General features: G+C 46.6%; 1 protein-coding gene across 3 annotated transcripts in view; it reads left to right on the forward strand.

Moving 5' to 3' along the window:
* ADCY3 (adenylate cyclase 3) overlaps nt 1-21,084 on the forward strand; it is a 251,630-nt gene that overhangs the window by 40,155 nt on the left and 190,391 nt on the right. For all 3 annotated transcript variants that reach the window (XM_075598633.1, XM_075598634.1, XM_075598632.1), the window contains exon 2: nt 20,657-20,806. In XM_075598633.1, the coding sequence (XP_075454748.1) occupies nt 20,657-20,806 (150 nt within the window). The remainder of the gene's footprint in view (nt 1-20,656; nt 20,807-21,084) is intronic.

Here is a 21,084-nt window from a genome sequence, read left to right on the forward strand (position 1 = left end):
ACACAAATATTGGTTTGCATTAGTAAAGATAACTCCTACAAACTTCAGCCATTGCACCAGGTGACCAATTCCAAAATTGCAAGTTGACATGTACGGGGCAAAGTAAACTGAGATATTGGTGCAAAACAACACATGTTCAAATTGCCTTTGACAGCAAAAATCACACTAACAACTAAAATCCTTAATAAGATGACATTTTATATTTATGGGGACACATTTCAATTCCAGTCACGTCAGTCACTTTATAATACAGTACATAGACATTCAAAACAGTTCTCCTAAAGCAACGAGGGTCAGTGGAAGATGAAGACACCTCCCTCATATTCCTCCCATCTCCTTGAAACCAGCTTTCACCTGCCAGTTTGACTGGATGTTGCAAAAAAAAAAAAACAAAGACCTCTTGCTCACTGATGCTGCAGTATGTGAATGAATCAAAGAGGACCATATTAACCGTTTTGTTTCCAGCAGCACACGGGTTAACTAAGTGCTCTTAAGCCATGAAACACCTTCAATGGTCAGAAGACGCCTAACAGTGCATTGATTTGAATAAACTGTAATGTGTCTGATCGGTTCCACAAGGTGTGTAATGGAATATCACCACTTAGTACATATTGGCCCTAATGCCACATTCCTGCTAACCACTGATTACAGATTTGTGCTGTTCCTGCAGCAAAAGACGTCACAAGGATTAGGGATGAATTCTCATGCATCTCAGCCTCTCCAATACTTCCAGTGTCATGAATAGCAAAAAAACAGCCTGGCTCCTGAGGAAGGTGTCAGCCTGTAATTACAGAACTGATGGAGTGCTGATGTTTTATCCCAGGAAGCACTCTAATGATATCAACAAGGTGGTGGCACTGCTGCACTGAGATAGGTTTTGAACAAAGCTGAGTAATGATTGAATGTACGTGCAATCCTGTTTCCCCCACCCAATGTCACATAGAGCCTCTCTGTGGGAAACTCACTCCGGGTACATGGCTTAGTGTGGTGTATACCTGCTGGTAGCAGGGGGCCCTGGGTCTCCCGCATGGTGGTAAAGCGGAATAACAAGACAGGCTTCTGGGGTCTTGCCCAAATTGTACTCACAGGTGCAGCGCCTCCATCTCGTGCAGCCTCCAGCTGTATGGGGTGAAGTCTCTGCAAAAGAATAACGTCCCCCTCCTCCCAATAGACTTCGCTCTTAGGCAGGAGGTATTATACAAACTCAGGATGCTTTATTTGGGTTCCTTTTTCAGCAGCCACAGGTAGAGAGCAATAGGAAACACTCAGGATGTCCCTGGATCCACTCCCAGCCAAAGGGCACCTGGAGTGGTCTTTGCTCTTCCCTCATTGCTCTTCCGTATTGGTTTCCCTCACTGCTCCCCGGAGGGAGGGCATCAATCCTGCCAGAGCCGTGACAGCTTAGTTGGGTAAACCTTGCCCCTCTCACGGTAGAGACAGACTGACTAAATCAGGAAGTACAATGCATTAAGTACAGTGCCTCTAATTGGACACAAGGTCTGATGACACTACCTTCACTGACTCACTGCACTGCAAAGAGTGCGGAAAACCAATGATTTCTCCTGGCAAACCTACCCTTACTAGGCATTACGGCCAGGAGGAGGACAGACCTATAGCCCAAAACTACCCAGGGCTACAATAACAACACAGACACAGTAATATGCAGGTAGGTAACAACAATAAGAGTAATTGTCCCCCCACAGTACTCGTGGTGCCCTGGGCACCTAGAACCCGGTGTCCGACAGAACAACCCCTTCCCAAGTGTGCATATGAAGACAGCGCTACCCTCCCCTTGTCAGTGTTGGTGCATTTCTACCTTCCTGGTTACAAGCCTGTAACCAGGGGATGCGTCCTCACGCCTCACGTCCGTCATGCCACGCGGTGATACCTCCCGCTGGGAAAACTCCCTTCCCAGCTCAGGTCCTTCTCCGCCGATGCCTCTCACTTCCGGGGGAATCCCTATGCTGTGGGCAGGCCCTACAAACTCCGCTGAGGTGAAGGGACTGCCTGGGGCCTAGGGGGAATAGGTATGGCCTGGTCCAGGAGCTTGATTAGCTCCCTGGTCACTACCTCTCCCTTTCTTAGGCTCTGTCAGGACTGAGCACGCTGCCTCCAGTCCACGGAGGAAATCCTGAACAGCCAGGACATCCTCTTCTGACGGTGCTAACCCCAAGATGGCCACCGCCTTACACACAGTCCATTGTATATGGCTGCCACAGCATGGCCGACGCAACTCACCCAAACCCTCCTGAGCAATGGGACCACTTCCAGGGAGGAGGCAAGGGGGGTTACCCTGCTACCTGTGTAACATCTCTTGCCCTGACCAATAGAAGAGGAGCCACACCAAAGTGTCCCAATGTCAGTATGGTGGTGTATTAAAGAGCAAGTGATGTTCTTGTTACCTTATTCTCGGGTTGGCAGCATACGTTCTGGGACATACAGATAGTCAGATCCCTCTAGCTTGTGCAGTTTCTCCTGAGTTACCCTATCCACCCTGCTAAGCCTTGTTAAGTGAATCGTATAAGGGGCACCAGGCAGGATCAATATTTACAGGAGAGGGAATCCCCAGCTGGGGAAAAGCGCCAAGCACTGCTGTCGTGGAGATGCCAAATGAAAGGCTGATGCTGCTGGGTCACTAAAAATAATTATTTATTGCTGGACATGTACAAAAAAAAGCGGGCACCTCGCGGAGGCGCACTCTGACGCGTTTCGTACCTCTCGGGTACTTTGTCAAAGAGATCAATATTAACGGCTCCTCCTTGGGAGGTGGAGAAGGGGATCTATCTCGTAGCACGTTCCTCACAAAAATAAAGTCATTATCCATCTTCCCAAGTTGTTTTTGTGGGGAAATTAGGGCTGAGATGTATGGAGGAGCAGAAGTGTGTATAGCCTTAAAAGAGAGCAAGAGAATTGAGTGTGTAATACGGGATTTAATAGGAAGCCAGGAGAGGGATTTCAGCAGGAGAGAGACTGCGACAGATTTAGCAGAGATTAAAGGGATTCCAGCAGTAGAGTTTAGGATAGATTGAAGGGGAGACAGGCGAGAGGCCAGACAGCAGGAGGTTACAATAGTCAAGACGGGAGAGAATGAGGGCCTGCGTTACGGTTGTAGCAGTAGAGCGACAGCGGAAAGGGCGAATCTTTGCAATGTACTTTAATATTATCTTTTATGTGTATGGTTCCAACATATTCCGCCGCGCAGTACAATCTGGGAGTAAATACAATGGCATGGCATGACAAAAGACTACACATACAGAATAATAAGACAAACTGAGACAACAAGAACGAGGTCCCTACCCCAAAGATGCTTACAATCTAGAAGGGAGGGGAGTGCAGACCGAAGGAATCGTTTTCATTCACGTGTCTCTAATCCATTCGGTAAGGGGACCTGCAACCTTATTTACTCTGATTCGAAGCATGCTAACCGTGAACACAGATCTCTGCCAATCAAAAGCTTTTTTCTTTTCTCCCCCCCCCCCCCGTTATTGTTTCCATTTTTCACCACAGAACACGTTCTTAGTGTCTCTGCACATCATTTTTAGAACATTAGTCGTCATGGAAACATAGTGCAGCCATTACAAATAGCTGCTTTCTGCCATTTCTTTTCAGTCAGGTTATAAAAATATATCGAAACTTGTTGTTTTTTGTTTTTTTTGGTACAAACCCTGTTTTCCCGTCTCTCAACCCCCCCCTCCCCCCATTCCCAGACCTTAACCACTTCACTGCCAGTACTTGCAACCCCATGGGCCACTCATTTCTTATTTACCAATCTGCAGTTCAACTTCCTTTTTAAATGTTAAAATGAATGAATGAGAAGTAAAGAGTGACACACTGTGCTCGTCTGAATGTCATTACCCAGAATCCCTGACTGCAGTGGAAGCGCTGTTTGCTAAGCGATAATGAGGAAAGATGTTTGAGGCGTGCAAATGCCCCACAAGTGCTATGTTTATTTACTGTAAATAAAAAGGGAATGATTTCATATAATTTGTAAGCATACGGTATGGCCCACAGCCACACAAGGGTGCTAAGTGTTAGCACGCCTCACCCCCGCTTCCCCCCCATTCATATGACGTAAAGGCGTGCTAAAGCTTAGCACCTTTTTGTGGATCTGGACCTATGAATCTCTCAGTACGGTCCAAAGAGCTGTCCCTCAATCTGTACCAGATACTGTACAGGCATACCCCGCTTTAAGGACACTCACTTTAAGTACACTCGCGAGTAAGTACATATCGCCCAATAGTCAAACGGCAACTCACGCATGCGCCTGTCAGCACGTCCTGAACAGCAAAGTTGAACTCCCTACCTGTACCGAAGCTGTGCGCAAGCGGGGAGACTATAGAGCCTGTTACAAATGGGTTATTTACATCAGTTATGCACGTATATGATGATTGCAGTACAGTAAATGTATCGTAAGTGGGAAAAGGTAGTGTTTCACTTTAAGTACATTTTCACTTTACATACATGCTCCGGTCCCATTGCGTACGTTAATGCGGGGTATGCCTGTATATAGTTACTTGACATAAGGAACAGCACTGCTCCTTCTTTTTTCAAGGCAATCCGACTATTGGGTATCCAATAAGAGTTCTCACGTCTGTTGTAGTCCATGGGGGGATATGTGTCACATGTGTCTATTCATTTAAAGCAGTATTTCAAGCTGCAGTTTTTTAATGTTTTTTTTTCTCCTCTTTAATATGTGCATCAATACAGCCTAGACACCAACAAGTGATTAGCGAAGTTGCCGATCGATCCGTTCTCCTGTGATCAATTGGCAAAGATTCGGCTCTGGGGTTCACTAAATGGCTGTCAGTGCAGCAGAAGAGGACCCAAGATGCAAAGATCTGTGGGGAAGATCATGTGACCAGGCAGTCACTAGATACAATTGGTGCACTGCTAGAGAGAGGGCCAGGCTCAAAAAGGGGTGTGCCAGAGCCTGTTTCAGAAGAGAGAGGAGATGTGACTTTGTAAATGGTTGCTATAGGAACAAAAAAAATGCTCGTTACATTAAAATACATTAAAAATGTCTTTATATATATATATATATATATATATATATATATATATATATATTACTGAGAAAAAAGCTATGGGGGTTTTCTTTTTCAATGAATCAGTGACAGTGTTTTTGCTTGGAGTTTTCCCCAGGTTTGCAGCCGGGAGGCGGATAAGTAGAGCCTGACCGAGGTCTGTCTTTGAACTTGTTCTCCTTTCGGTGATACCACAAATGCATTGTCTGGGTACATTAAGCAGATTGAGACAGTCAAGCCTGGGTGAGATACCGCGCACACCATTGGAACGATCTACTCCACCCATGTGGATTAATCCCCTTGAAGTTGATCACTAACTTTGAATAGTGAAGCTGAAAGCAGGTTGCAGTCCAAACAAATTAGAGTTATTACGGTGAGGTTAATAATGACGCCCACCGTTCACGTAACATTAAAGACGAAAACACGCCTCACCTCGGCCTCTATCGAATAGGTTTTGAAGTCTGTTCTGGGATCAATTTTAGTCCTATTTATTTTAAATGAACAATCCCTTATTTATGCCTATAGTACACATGTAGTAAGACTTACTATTTTCGGCACAGGGGCAAGGCGCAGGACGGTGACCGCGGCTGCCCCGGTACCTCAGGATTATTGCTGTGGAGGGTTCAATCTGGAAGCGTGGACCCCCCACTGTGCGACCGCGGCAGACACGGTCTTCGGAGACACGGCTTTGCGCTTTTTAAGCCGCGGCTCCGGAAACAGTACGTTTTGAAACTGGGACCTGTGGGGACTTCTCAGTTCCCCAAATATTTTTTTTTTTTTGTAACAGCTAAAGACACAAATGGTAAAAATATGGCCGTAGAGTCACCAATAGAGAAGCTGCAACGTCATCTCCCGAGTGAGGCTGACCAAGGCGGCCATTCTGTCTCCACCACAGAAGTATTCTTTGCAGTTTTGCACTGATAAATATATCCTTTAGCCCCTTCAGTGCTCTTTAAACCAGGGGTGCGCAAACTTTTGAAGCTGCGCCCCCTGGCTGCTGCTCCCAGCGCTCGCGCCCTCCCTTACCTTTTTGCTGGCGTCAAATGACGCTGCGGGGTCATGTGACGTCACGTGACCCCGCAGCGTCATTTGACACCATGTTGCCATGGTGAGGTGACGTCACATGGCCCAGCGGCATCATTTGATGCCACATTGCCATGTCGACGCCCGACACCAAGCTTCAGAATCAGGGTAAGTGTAGTTGCAGAGGCCTCGCGTGGTCCCTTGGCATTTAATTTAAATGCCTTGGGGAAGAGTGCGGGGCCTCTGCCACCACCGAGCCCCCCAGACAAATCTTGTGCCCCCCAATGCAGGGGGTCTCCGGAGTTGAACTTTTTAATTTGAGCAGGGCCACAGACAGCTTTCCCTGGGTCCAGGACTACAATTTCCACTGGGCTCCTCCCCCTACACCCCAACCACCCCCAGTGTCGGCGGCCATGTGAGACTCCCCGTTTATCTCTCACACCCACCTCTCTCTCACCTCTCCCATCCACCTCTCTCTCACCTCTCCCATCCACCTCTCTCTCACCTCTCCCATCCACCCCTCTCTCACCTCTCCCATCCACCTCTCTCTCACCTCTCCCATCCACCTCTCTCTCACCTCAACCACCCACCTATCTCTCCCCTCTCCCACATGACCACCGCCTTTCCCTCACACCCCCACCTCTCTCCCTCGTCCCCCAAACCTCTCTCTCATACACACAACCCATCCCCCCACATACATAATACTCCCCCTCCACATCACACACACAATACTCCCTCTCCTCCACATCACATACATAAAACTCACCCTCCACATCACACACACAATACTCCCGCTCCTCCACATCACACACACAATACTCCCCCTCCTCCACATCACATACATAAAACTCACCCTCCACATCACACACACAATACTCCCGCTCCTCCACATCACACACACAATACTCCCCCTCCTCCACATCACACACACAATACTCCCTGTCACAGGAGACCAGGATTTTTAACACCTTTTAACCGGGATCACTCACTAGGCAGAACACAGTAGTGGAATAAAATTGTGTTTATTCGGATAAAATCCGCAGACACATACAGTATATCCTTATAATAACTTAAAAAAACTAAATTGTGGGATAATTTAGCCATCAATGTCAGTGCCAGAAGAATAACTATTGAATTTTGGTCCTATGGCACTAAACTAGTTAACTAAAACCCCCACGTTATAATATGGCTATTAGGGTATTTTAAGTAGTTGGAAAAGATACAATGATGTTTGGCAAATATTTACATAGCTTGAAAATGTCCCAAAATTGCAAAATAAACTTAATATTTTGTATGTCTCTAGGGTTAAATAGTTAAATAGTCATGGAGTGAAAAATACTTCCAGACAACAATGCAGTGTTTCTATCTGTTAAGCACCTCCTGTATCTGCTATCCTGCAATCTGGCTGCTGAGCTCTGCAGAAAAACTGTCTGCAAATAGCACATACTAATCATTGAGAACCAGACGCAAACTATACAATGACTCAGGGCCTATGGGAGTCTCTGGCCCCTTGCTCCCTGCACCTACACACCCTCCCCTGTCTATTTCCCAGCTCCTACTGCCCCTTCCTGTTCTAAGCGCGCCAAATGTATCTCTCCTCCAGGGAATCCTGTAACCCTTTTGGCTCCCTGGCGTCAGGTGACCTACCTGCCCCTAAGCACACTGGGGGCTGTAGTCCTCCATGGCCTCTTTAATATTGGGGCCGCGTGTGCGATCTGCACTGTGCATGCGCGAGTTTGTAATGGCCGCCGCTAGCCCTACCTGCGCATGCGCAACCTCCAAGAGCCCCTGCACTAACTGTAATGGCCGCCGCAACTCCAACCACCTCCTGCGCATGCGCGAACTTCGCGCCAACTACAACATGGCCGCTGGATCGCCTCTGCGCATGCGCGACCCTCCGCGCATGCACGGACACATTCAACATGGCGGCGTCCGGCCGCAGCTGCCACCGGAAACTCCCGGCGACGCGCTCGCCCCCGCAGCGCCCCTGCAAAACTGGAGGTAAGGGAGAAGAGAACCGGGAGTCAGGGGGACCGGAGGGACCCTGACTACAAATAAATTCAAATATAGCCTTTATTAGGCATGTAGTAAAACAATGTGACACATGAAACTAACACAACATAAACAACACTTAAGTTAATAATAGGTATTAAACGTTACCAGACCACAATGTGGTATAGTTGACCCCTATAGATGGAGATCAGATAACTATACTCAGACAGATACAAGGAGGGGTCTTGTGGTAGATCACTATAAATAGTAGAGAATGAAGTACACACGTACTGAGCTTGATGTGTGTCTCTGTGTGCTAAAACCAAGAGTCTTATCATACAAACGTTGTGTTAATTCTCAAGGTCTAAATACAAACCCACATGATACAATAATGTTGCAGGGGTATAGTGAGGCGTACTGTAGTAATGACCGTTATCTCAAATGCATATATATTCTACACTCTTATATACCTAACTCCAAACATAGTTGGCATAAATAATATCAGACCGAGTGATCACAGGTAAGTTTATAACCGACTGTATATTAAAAATCTGAGCTGCTTAATAGCATATGTAGGTGCTCCCCACATCCCAAAATAGGGATACAGTGAGGTCTAGTTCTTATGGCAACTAATAGCCTTATTAAAGGGATATCTATAGGCAGTGGTTGACAAATCACCAAAAAATCTGCTCGCCACACAAAAAAATCTACTCGCCACCTAGTACCAAACGTGTGCTGCTTGGGCCAATATTTACTCGCCTGGGGGTTAAATCCACTCGCCCGGGGCGAGCAAATCTATAGGTTTGTCGAACACTGTCTATAGGGCAATTCCTTCGAGTAAGGAGAAACTGCTCGATTGATGACGAGTTTGAAGAAGAATCTAAGCAAATGAAAGAGAGAATCCAGGCACGGGGATATAGCAGGAATAATATCAAACAAGCATATCACCGGACTAAGTATAGGCGAGACTTTTTACGAAAGAAACCGGTAGAAGCGGCATCAAAAGTGGTAGAAACCTTTAATAAACAATGGCCACAAATTAATAACATAGTCAAAAGGCATTGGCAAACCCTGCCTTGATAAGTGGGTGATAAAGGCATGAATCGGCAAAAATTTCAGCCGTCATAACAAAATAGCCGGGTGAGTGTCGATAAGCCACTTATCGGCAGGTTCTGAAACTCGTGCAATTCTAGTAGCTCCGATTAGTTTATTGAGACGTATCGCGGCTCTAGAATGGCGAGTTTCAGCCCCAAATCTTCACGTCAGAAAAAGTAGGCGTGAGACTGGTGCATAACAATGCATTTACAGGCCTGCACAACATGTCCGCGTGCCGCCCGGACTCACTGTGCGGCCTGCGGGGTCCGGAGACGCGGTGCGGCGGGGTCCGGAGGCGCGGTGCGGCGATCTCCATCGTCTCCCCTTCAAATTCTACACTTTTCCCCTTTCGTTCCTGAAAAAATGGCCACGCAGCGTCAAAAGACGCTACGTCGCCAGGGTAACAGGACAATACATGATGCCGTAACATCACACGGCGTCATGCAAAGTGGCGCTGTGTGACGTCACAGTCACACCGTAACGTAGCGTCCCGTTGCCATGGCAACGTGGCGTCTTTTGACGCAGCATTGCCATTTTTTCAGGAACGTTAGGGGAAAGAGTAGAATTTGCAGGGGAGGAGATGGGGATCGCCGCACCTCACCGCCGCACCTCACCGCAGGTAAGAGTCATGAGATGGGGGAGGGGTGAGGGAGTTTTTTTTAATAATCCCGGAAATTAGATCATTTCTATTAAAGTACGGCCCGAATCTGCTTTCCTTGGAGCAGTTTGGCCCGTTTCACTTTACAGATTGTGCAGGCCTGCCTTAGCGGCTAACCGTGAAGGCAATGAAGGGGTTAACTCCTCCCGCTACCCACCAAGGGCCAAATACCCCCTTCACCCACCCCCGCTACCCACAATAAAGACTAATACCCACCTCCTCTACCCCCACATGATTGATACCGGAGGTCGCGGGTATCCTCAGGTGGTCCCCGTGCGTGTCCGGGTGTCCTCAGGTGGTCCCTGTGGGTGTCCTGGGGCCCTCAGGTAGTCCCCGTGGGTGTCTGGGGGCCCTCGGGTGGTCCCCGCTGGCCTGCGGTACCAATCATGTAGCAAAAAAAAATGTGCAATACATTTAAATAAATACACCACACACACATTACAGTACAGTAATGGGCAAAATGACTATTACACACAAAACCCCTACAAACTCATATTGAACCCCCAATATAACCACAATATATGGTATATATATACATATATATATATATATATATATATATATATATATATATATACACTGCCGACACACTTAATTGCAGTGCGGCCAGATCCGCAAGCCGGGAGATTTCCCGGCTTGCTAGTGGCCGCCCCTCAGCGTGCCGCGCGTCATAGACGCGCGGTCACACGTCTTCGGGAGCCTGCGCCCCCTGCACGCGCGTCCAGGGCTCCCCGAGGGAGCCCTGGTGTCCCGCGATGTGGGGGACGGCGGCAGGGGGTTCCGGGAGACCCGGCGGACCCGGCAGCGGTAGGGAGAGCGCCCCGAACGGAGGGCGCTCTTCCCCTGCTTCGGCGCGCGCCCGTCACCCTCGGGCACGCGCCAGGCTACTGCTGCGGCCAAGAACGGGCAAATGCTCGAATAAACTTGGCCGCAGCAGTATATATATGCGTATAAGTGTCAAAGTGGAGTGCTACTGAGCATGGCAATATATATTTAAAACCAGAGACATAACATGATATGGATAATAGTGCATTTGCCCATTATAAAATAAAACATTCTTCCCCAGCTTCTTTAAAGATTTCAGTTGTAATCTTCCTCCAGGACATTCCCATTGTTCATGGATGTTAGTGCTTTTGCCACTTATTCTGCTAGGATGCATGGTGCATTATTGATGGATTCTTCTCACACTTCCTCTGCTGGATCACGCCTTGTATTATTTGTGTTCCCGTACAATTTCACGTAGACGTCCTCAACTCCCTTTATGATAAGTGCACATTCTTTTGTTGTTGATCAGTCATCTTGTATGAGTGCCAAGATTTGCTCCGTCTCAATCGCACGCTGCTGCTTCGTCTTCTTTAAGCTTTTAGTATTGTCAGAGGTCTTCCTCGCTATATCACAGTTACATCTTCAGTTAAAACGTTTGTGGATTGCAGGGGCGGGTTGGAGGTGAGATGTGGCCCGACACATTTCACTTACCTGCCGGCCCTACACCAGCTACGTCCGGTGACATCACATGACTGCGGGTTGTCATGTTAACGCATTGTCATGTGCCGTCATGTCACCGTGACAACACGGCATCATGACGTCGACGTTTTTTTTTTTTGTTGGCGATTCCTCCACTTTTTTCTGCACTTTCGGCTACAATCTTCATAAGTTCTTTATGGTTGTTTTTTTAAAGTGCCCCCATGCATTTAAACGCGCTGAAGCGCTGTTTCAGTTCTAGTGGAAATTCGCTTTCTTGAGGTTATCGAGGTTGATTGTTTTTTGCCTTCCTTTTAATCAGTTTTCTGCTTTCCGTCTTGTCATTTAGATGTAATTTGCAGGGAAGCAATCAGTGATCACTCACGATGAAGGACTGGACAGTCTTCCATCACATGTTTCTATTAGCTGGGATACAGTCCATTTCATTTTGATTCCATTGGGTCCATACCACGTCCAATGTTCTATTTAGATTCTTCTTGAAGAATGAATGATGTAAAAAGATTTACATTCTGCCAATTCTATCAATGTGTCTCCATGATTATTCCTCTCACCGTAACCATACTTACCAACTGATGCTCCGTCTTTCTGCCGGGCACCGATCTTTGTGTTGGAGTCTCCCGTAACAATCGAGTAACGAGCGAGTAAGGACATATCACCCAATAGGCAAACGGCAGCTCGCGCATGCGCCTGTCAGCACGTCCTAAACAGCAATACCGGCTCCTTACCTGTACCGAAGCTGTGCGCAAGCGGGGAGACTATAGAGCCGGTTACAAATGCGTTACTTACATCAGTTATGCACGTATATGACAATTGCAGTACAGTACATGCACCGATAAGTGGAAAAAAGGTACATTTTCGCTTTACATACATGCTCCGGTCCCATTGCGTACGTTAATGCGGGGTATGCCTGTATATATGAGAAAGAGAGTTCATTAATAGAGGCGGCACTACAGACTTGTGAATAGATATACATACATACAGGTATACAGGTGTGTGTCTATATATATTTGGACTTTCTGTACAACGTAACAAATATATTACAAATATGTAATTTATGCTAAAATAGTAACGTAACCCGCTGCAGTGCATTGCTGTCCCGTTTGGCAGTGAAACCGTTAAGAATACGATGTCATATTACTGATTTTGAGGGGAGTTCCCTCTGGGCATTGAAACTTGATCAATATATACTCTAACACAGGGGCTCTCAACACCAGTCCGCAAGACCCCCCCCCAACAGGTCAGGTTTTAAGGATAGCCCAGCATCAGCGCAAGTGGCTCAATCAGTGGCTCAATTGTTGACTGGAGTTGAGAACCCCTGCAGTCTAACACAATATGCTATCAGGGGGGTTATTTGCCCTTCCCCTCAGTACCCGACTAGCACCCTCTCTATCCACCTTTAAGACTCACCTTAAGACACACTTGCTTAAAGAAGCATACGAATAGCACTGTGAACATTCTGAACACATGATACATAAAGCTTGGCCCCCTGCAGACGCACTTACCAGAACTCCCTCCTACTGTCTCTGTACGTTCTCCCTACCTACCAATTAGACTGTAAGCTCCTCGGGGCAGGGACTCCTCTTCCTTAATGTTATGTTTATGTCTAAAGCACTTATTCCCATGATCTGTTATTTATATTATCTGTTATTTATTCGATTACCACGTGTATTACTGCTGTGAAGCGCTATGTACATTAATGGCGCCATATAAATAAAGACATACAATACAATACAATACAATACAGTACAGCATCTCGTCTGCAAAACTGGGGGGGGGGGGGGAATTGCAACATATGAATCAAAGGAAAATATCCGACTTCTTTCAGTGGGAAGCCAGTGCTGCTGTTTTTTTTATCCCCGTTTTGTCACCGGGAGACTTTGGTACATGTTATTACGAGCTATTTGACGTACAGTATATACTTTGTAGTATACAGCTGCGCAGTGCTGTTGAAAACACATTTGTCTATCCTTTGCCTGAGTCATTCCTTTATATACAAAATTAAGCCTATCCTAATCCAGGAATAGAAAATGAAATCTTTGAGGCATGCCAAGAATCTGGTTTTTATATGACCTTTTATAGGAAAAAACATACACACGGGAGGTTGCCGTCGGACGAAGCATGAGAGAAAAAAGGAACATTGTAGCACCGTATACAAATAGAAATATACAGAAACAAAGATACAGTACAGGCATACCCCAGTTACTGACATACCCCGGTTTAAGGACACTCACTGTAAGTACACTCGCGAGTAAGGACATATCGCCCCAATAGACAAACAGCAGCTCACGCATGCGCCTGTCAGCACGTCCTACCGCAATACCGGCTCCCTACCTGCACCGAAGCTGTGCGCAAGCGGGGAGACTATAGAGCCTGTTACACATATGTTATTTATATCCGTTATGCACGTATATGAGGCTTGCAGTACAGTACATGCATCGATAAGTGGGGAAAAGGTAGTGCTTCACTTTAAGTACATTTTCGCTTTGCATACATGCTCCGGTCCTATTGCGTACGTTAATGCGGGGTATGCCTGTGTTACATAGTTACATACATGCTCCAGTCCCATTGCGTACATTAATGCGGGGTATGCCTGTATTAAAGAATTAACCAAGTGCAAATGGCTCCCTATGCAATTTCCTCATGACAAAGGTTTTATCCTAAAATGTCAAAGGATTTCCCACATGTCCTTTCTCTTGACTTACCCCATGCCTGGAGCTGGACCCCTCTCCCATTCCCAATAACCACGCCATACAACTTCTAGGGAGAAATGAAAGGCTACAGCTTTATTTATTACAATACAGTATTTATCCCCAACTAGGGACCCAGGCAGATTGCTTCGCTCATACCTACTGGAGCTCGAGGGACACCCTCAGCTCGTGCTCCTCTAGCCATTCAGTACCTTAGTCTGAATGCTCAGAGCCCCCATCGGAAGGTCACTACCACCCAACCGAGCCTAGTGTGGAATGGCACCGCCTTCCACAAATTCCACCTGGAAGGTCACTACCTCCCAACCGAGCCTAGTGTGGAATGGCACCGCCTTCCACAAATTCCACCTGGAAGGTCACCGGCCGTAGTAGCCTGGAATGGTACCGGTCAGATAATCCTGCCCTCTAACCACCCTAGGTGAACCCATTTTCCTTTTCCTGTGTTGCACCTACAATTCTTTCAACATTGCTGCCAAAATCGGGGCCCTACCATCCTTGGATTTGGCCTCCCTATTCCAACCTGCCACTATCATTATTGCGTGTTACAAAATTCTTAGTAAAGTCCCTGTCTCCCTTCAACTTTAAGGAGATGCCTCCTAAAAATGTTGCTATCATTGAGGCTGATCCTCCCAGTTCCCATTTCTTTACCAGGAACCTTAAAATGTTATCCATGGTTGCCTCTATCGTGACACCCTCAGGCCTTTGTTCTTCCCCGCCTGCACTTAACCAGACCATCATTCTTCCCAAGCCCTGGTGTATGCCGACCACGGACCTGGGGATACAGAAGCCCTTACTAGCTCCATCACTCCCGAGCTGCTTCCTGCCTCAGCTTGTGTTGGCATGGTTCTCCTGTTGTTGCTGCTTCCGGGACCCACTCCTGGAACGCTGTGCACTGAAAACGAGAAAAGGAATCTACTATCTTGTTATTCAAACCTGGGACGTGTTAGCCTTGAATCATACATTATGATCCGGGCCCTATGGAATCAGAGACCTCAGTATCTGGACCACCAGGTGATGCTGATTGCTCATTCACAACCACGTTTGAGGCCACGAAATTCTTTGTTAGTTCCATCATTCACTGACAACTCCTCCGGGTATGCCAGTGATGTATCCGACAGCAGGAACCCACTTCCTTCTTTGGGACCACCCCCAACGGAGAAGCTCTCAACCCTGGTCATGTTGGGGAGAGGAAAACGGTCCTGCCATTCTGCCCGCCCCCAACTCCTTATCTAACTTTGTCCGCTCTACCCTTATGAGCCTCTCCAGTTATTTCAAATTCCTTCTACAGAGGGGATCCTTCACCTCCCTAAAACCTGTCTCTAACAATTCCACTGCCACCCTATTCGAGTAGCGGCCGAGCCATGGTACCATCTTATCAACAGTCACTGTTGACCTTGCTCTTTGACCCAGCCTCTCCACTTACTCTTTTCTTAAATCCACCCTTGCCCTTTTTAAAGCACTTTGTTACAGGAAGGCTACCCCCGAATCTATTACACCCGTGCTTAAAATGACTCCCCGTGCCCCGCTGACAATGACCCTCATTTTTCTGCCCGCAAGAACCCCCTTCTTATCCCTGGCCGATTGCCCTTCTTGCTCAGCCCCTGGAAGAGAGGAGTTAGTTTTATGTGGCATCATTTTGGACACCAACAGGTCCATATCCTTCACGTCCCCTCGCAACTGTTTCTTAATCGCCTTTTTCCATAAAACTTATAGACCTCCTAAATCGTATCCACATACTTGAAGAGCGGCAAGCAATTCTCAGGCATCTTCTCACCTATCACGCTGGCTAAAATGGCATAGGCGTGCAGCCAGTCCCCAAAAGATGTAGGAGCCTGCCTCCTTTCCCTCTCTTCCTCCTCCTCTTTCTTATCCTTCTTTTTGTCCGACTTTGTTGGCTCCTTATAGTCCGGCAATAATGTCAATATATGACATAATCTTCCTTCCATGCCCGCTCGTGCACTGCTACCGATAGGGGCAACCCCATCGGGCTAGCTAAGCAAAGGTAGCACCCCTGCTACCCCCACCCCCCGTGACACCCCTGCCGCAAACTGCCCCCAACATTATTTATTTATTTATTTATTTTATTTATAAAATATTTTACCAGGAAGTAATACATTGAGAGTTACCTCTCGTTTTCAAGTATGTCCTGGGCACAGAGTAAAACAAATAATACATGGTTACAAATACAGTTACATAAATGAACAAGGTATACATTTATATACAAGACATTGCATGCACAGTTAAAGAAAATATATATTATGAGCGTATGAAACAGTTACAGACCAGATTAAAGTGTGAGACAGCCTTAGATTTGAAAGAACTTAAGCTGGTGGTGGATATGAGAGTCTCTGGTAGGTTGTTCCAGTTTTGGGGTGCACGGAAGGAGAAGGAGGAACGTCCGGATACTTTGTTGAGTCTTGGGACCATGAATAGTCTTTTGGAGTCTGATCTCAGGTGATAGGTACTGCATGTGGTAGGGGTGAGGAGCTTGTTCAGGTAGCTGGGTAGCTTGCCCAGAAAGTATTTGAGGGTGAGACAGGAAAGGTGAACTTTGCGCCTAGACTCTAGTGATGACCAATCTAGTTCTTTGAGCATTTCGCAGTGATGTGTGTTGTAGTTGCATTGGAGAACAAAACGACAAATTGAATTGTAGAGGGTGTCAAGTTTGCTAAGGTGGGTTTGAGTAGCCGAGCCATATACTATGTCTCCATAGTCAATAATTGGCATTAGCATCTGCTGTGCAATACGCTTTCTGACCAGGAGACTTAGGGAGGATTTGTTCCTGTAAAGTACCCCTAGTTTGGCATAGGTCTTGGTTGTCAGGGTATCAATGTGCATCCCGAATGTTAAGTGGGAGTCAAACCATAAGCCCAGGTATTTAAAACTAGTGACAGGTGTTAGGGTGGTTTTAGCGTTGGTTCTAATCAGGAGCTCAGTCACTGGAAGCTTTACAAATTTAGTCTTGGTCCCAAATACCATTGTTACAGTCTTGTCAGTGTTTAAAAACAGTTTGTTTTGGGAAATCCAGTTTTCGAGTCTCAAAAAGTCAGACTGAAGTATGTGTTGAAGGTCAGAGAGGCTATGGCTGTGTGCATACAGGATTGTGTCATCTGCATACATGTGTATTGAGGCTTCCTTACAAGCTGTGGGAAGATCATTAATGAACACTGAGAAGAGTAGGGGCCCCAGAACAGAGCCTTGCGGGACACCACAGGTGATATCCAGGGGGTTGGAGTTAGAGCCTGAGATGGATACATGTTGGGATCTTCCTGATAGGTAGGACTGAAACCAGTTTAAAGCATGTTTCCCTATTCCAGAGCTCTGGAGTTTGTTAAGCAGGATAGCATGATCAACTGTGTCAAAAGCCTTTGCAAAATCTAGGAATACTGCACCAGTGAGTTGTCCCCGTTCCCTCAATCGCTCACATCCCTGTCACCGATTGACATCCCCCCCCCACTTACCACACCATGACCTTGCTCTCCTCTACGACTCCATTTCACAAAAACCTCCCCCAAGGCTCTGAACATTTCCACCCCTGCCCCTTGCCCTGGCACAGGCCCTACTACCCCAACACCACCCTTGCCCCCTTGATGATCCTATCGCACCCTCCCAACCCCCCGCACCTCCTGATGTCCATCTCGTACTGTACCCACATCTCTCCTCTCCTGCCCTGATGGGCTCAGCTTCAGCGGAGACTGGTTCCACCATAGTCCTAGCCATTCCCTCCTGCAGTTCCTGCTCCAGCTGCTCCCGCCAAAATCCGCTCAAGCTATGAACTACATGCCCACACTTTGCCCTACATACACACACATCTGCACTCATCATTTGATTCCGCGCCAAATTCCCACCCAAGCAGAATCTGCCATCCGTCAGAAGATCAGCAAAATGACAATCCGCCAACGGATTCCGGAATCCGCGGCCATCCCACCATACAAATCACACCCAAACGCGCCACCCCTCCCAAACCCACCCCAACAAAATCCGCAGGTATATAAAAATAAAAAAAATCTCCCACCTCTGCTTCTGTCTCTTTGCTCTGGTGGGCGATCCCCCCCCCGGCTGAAATCCTGAGCTCATGAGCCAACAGCCACTCAGGACCGCGCCGCTGCACTTCCTCCCGAAGCTCCCTCATCCACGAGTCTCCGCCACTGACTGCGACCGCCATCCTCTCTGAGCCACTAATTGAGCCACCTGTGCTGAAGCAGGGACTGTTTGATCCACCTGTGTGGAAGCAGGTACTGATTGGGCCACCTGTGCTGAAGCTGGGATGTCCTTAAAACCCCTGGGTTAAAGGTCCATGTTGTGCATCCACATGCCTCTAGAGAATGAAAACATTTCTCCAAAAACAAGTTTCAATCCTGTGCCTTACATAAATCATCCACGCGCCTCTTGAAGCTTCCCAAAGCCTTCTCCAGCCTCTTCAAGCTTCTCAAAGCCTTCTCCAGCCTCTTGAAGCTTCCCAAAGCCTTCTCCAGCCTCTTGAAAGTAATAAAAATAAGTATTAGGTTCCCAACTCCAGTCCTATTCCCACTCAGACTCTGAAATATACTCCCATCCAAACTCTCTCTTCCTCTCCAGCAAACCCCATATATTTTAGGGTCTGGATTGGGAGTAGCGGCACCTTTAGGTAAGTCATGCTAACCCCATGTTATCGGAAGCTAAAGCAAGCTAGTGCTAACTTAAAATAATGGTAAATCTATTCTAATGAGATAGACCAGTGGTTCCCAAATCCAGACCACAAGGAACACGATACAGTGCAGGTTTAAGGCTATCCTCTCATTAGCACAGGTGGCCCGATCATTTTTGACTGAACCACCTGTGCTCAATAGACTTAAAACCTGTAACTGTTAGTGTTCCTTGAAGACTGGATTCGGGAACCACTGATAGACAATAGCCGTTGTTTTGCATCTAACTAGCTTTATGGATATGAGTTAACCTCAGTGAAAATAATGGGGCGTTGCTGATTTTGATAACGTGCCGTTATGAGCCCGAGTTAAGGGACCTCTGTGGATCTGGCCCTAAGTGCTTTGCAGAAGTAGGACCGTACGTACTAAGCAGCCTTCTGAGATAAGTCAGCACCTAGCGCTGCAATACACCGTACAGTCTATGCAAATCAATGATCTGCAAGGTGTTTTCCCAGAGCCGGAAGTCTCTTTTGGCAGAAGACTGCATAGTAAATATTGGCCATTATGCCAGACCATTAAGTGAGTGATGTGAGGATTGACACAAGGAATTAGGAATGTGCTAGTTGCTGGAAACATTGTAATGGGATCTATAAGGTGGTGCATCTTCGGCCATCGTTTTCCCAGTGTTATTTGCATGAACAAAACCTGCTAGGTCAGAGTTTGCTAACAAATGCAGTTTATTTACCAACGTCTACCAGCCCCAAAGCTGGGGACAAACTGATGTTAAACTCCTGCTCCAGATTTATATATCTGATATATATACTGCTCCCCACCTTTGGAGTGTCAGACGAGCACCCTTTCTACTCACTGTTAGACCCATCTTAAAACACCTCTTTAATGAAGCTTGGGAGTAGCTCCGTGGCTGATACTATACACATCATACATCGACCTTGACCCCTTGCAGACACACTTACCAGAACACCCTCCTACTGTCTCTGTACACTCTCTCTACCACTTCGATTGCAAGCTCTTCAGGGCAGGGACTCCTTTTCCTCATGTTACTTTTATGTCTGAAGTGCTTATCCCTATTATGTGTTATATTATGATGTAATGTGTATTACTGCTGTGATGCGCTGTGTACACGGATGGTGCTATCTAAATAAAGCTTTGCATATATACAAGAAAGTACATATATAAAAGAATATATATATATATTTCAATTACATTGTTTCTTTGGGCAAATTATTTCTTATCTTTTATTTTTATGGCGCCAACATATTCCACAGCACAGCACAATGTGGGGGGAGAACAATAATAGTGTGCGCGATCGTGGCACCGGAAACAGACAGGATTAACCCTGTGGGGGTTCCTGCGTCTGAATGGGACCCCCGCCGACATTTAACACTGTCCAACCCCCTAACGGCCAGAATATGGTCCTATCGTATTCCCTTTCATGATGTAGATGACCGATCATGAGTATCTACATCAAAAATGGGTGCTAAGTCCCTCTCACCTAGGGGACAGTAATAGACTTTGAAGGGCCTTATCTGTGAGCTCAGGATGAGACAGCTTCACCGATAATGTGCTTTAAAGCCGGCATGGAAACCTGCTTTGTGCTGCCTTATAGGGTGGAGCAAGTTCAAAGAAACCCCGGAAGTTGCTGTGTGAACATCTTACTGCAGACTTTGGGCCTTTCGAAAATGTGTATCAAAACAAAATCAAAAGCAGATAGGGGAATGCAAATAAAATAAGGCTGATAATCTGTTTAAAATGGCATCAGTTTGAGCTCACTTTCAACATACTGTAGGAAATTTGGGGGTTTTGGGGAGGGGGTGGGGTGGGAACAGCCTTATATAAATATTGTAAGCGTTAGATATTTTTGAGACATCCTGGAATATTTAGCAAAGACTCCCGGCATCCAGTTTATCACAGAAGAATATCCAACCAGAAGGAACATTATTTGTATTCTTGGATAAATCTGTTGCAGATCTTTTTTTTTCCACCATCTTGCCTGAAGCTGCCTCTGACCGCTGGCTTTTCTTTCCTCCCAAGGTCTTGTCCAACATAGCCATCTATCTGTGCACCATTACCGTGGGCATCATGTCTTACTACATGGCGGATAGGAAACACCGTAAAGCCTTTCTGGAAGCACGGCAATCTCTGGAGGTCAAACTCAACCTAGAAGAACAAAGCCAGCAGCAGGTAGGTGGAGAGCCTTTCAATCACTATATACAATCATCAGGAATACAGATGGAACTTTATTTGCTTACATTGTTAATGTACGGACTACAAGAAAGAACTGGAGGGAGAGAGACACATGTATATATAGAGAGAGAGAGACAGATATAGAGAGAGAGAGATTTTATTGAGAGAGATTTTATTGAGAGAGATTTTATATAGAGAGAGATTTTAGAGAGAGAGACTTTATAAAGTGATAGAGATTTATAAAGAGGAATAGAGATTTTATATGCAGGTAGTCC

The sequence above is a fragment of the Ascaphus truei genome, chromosome 4, assembly GCF_040206685.1.
Source record: "Ascaphus truei isolate aAscTru1 chromosome 4, aAscTru1.hap1, whole genome shotgun sequence".
Lineage (NCBI taxonomy): Eukaryota > Metazoa > Chordata > Amphibia > Anura > Ascaphidae > Ascaphus > Ascaphus truei.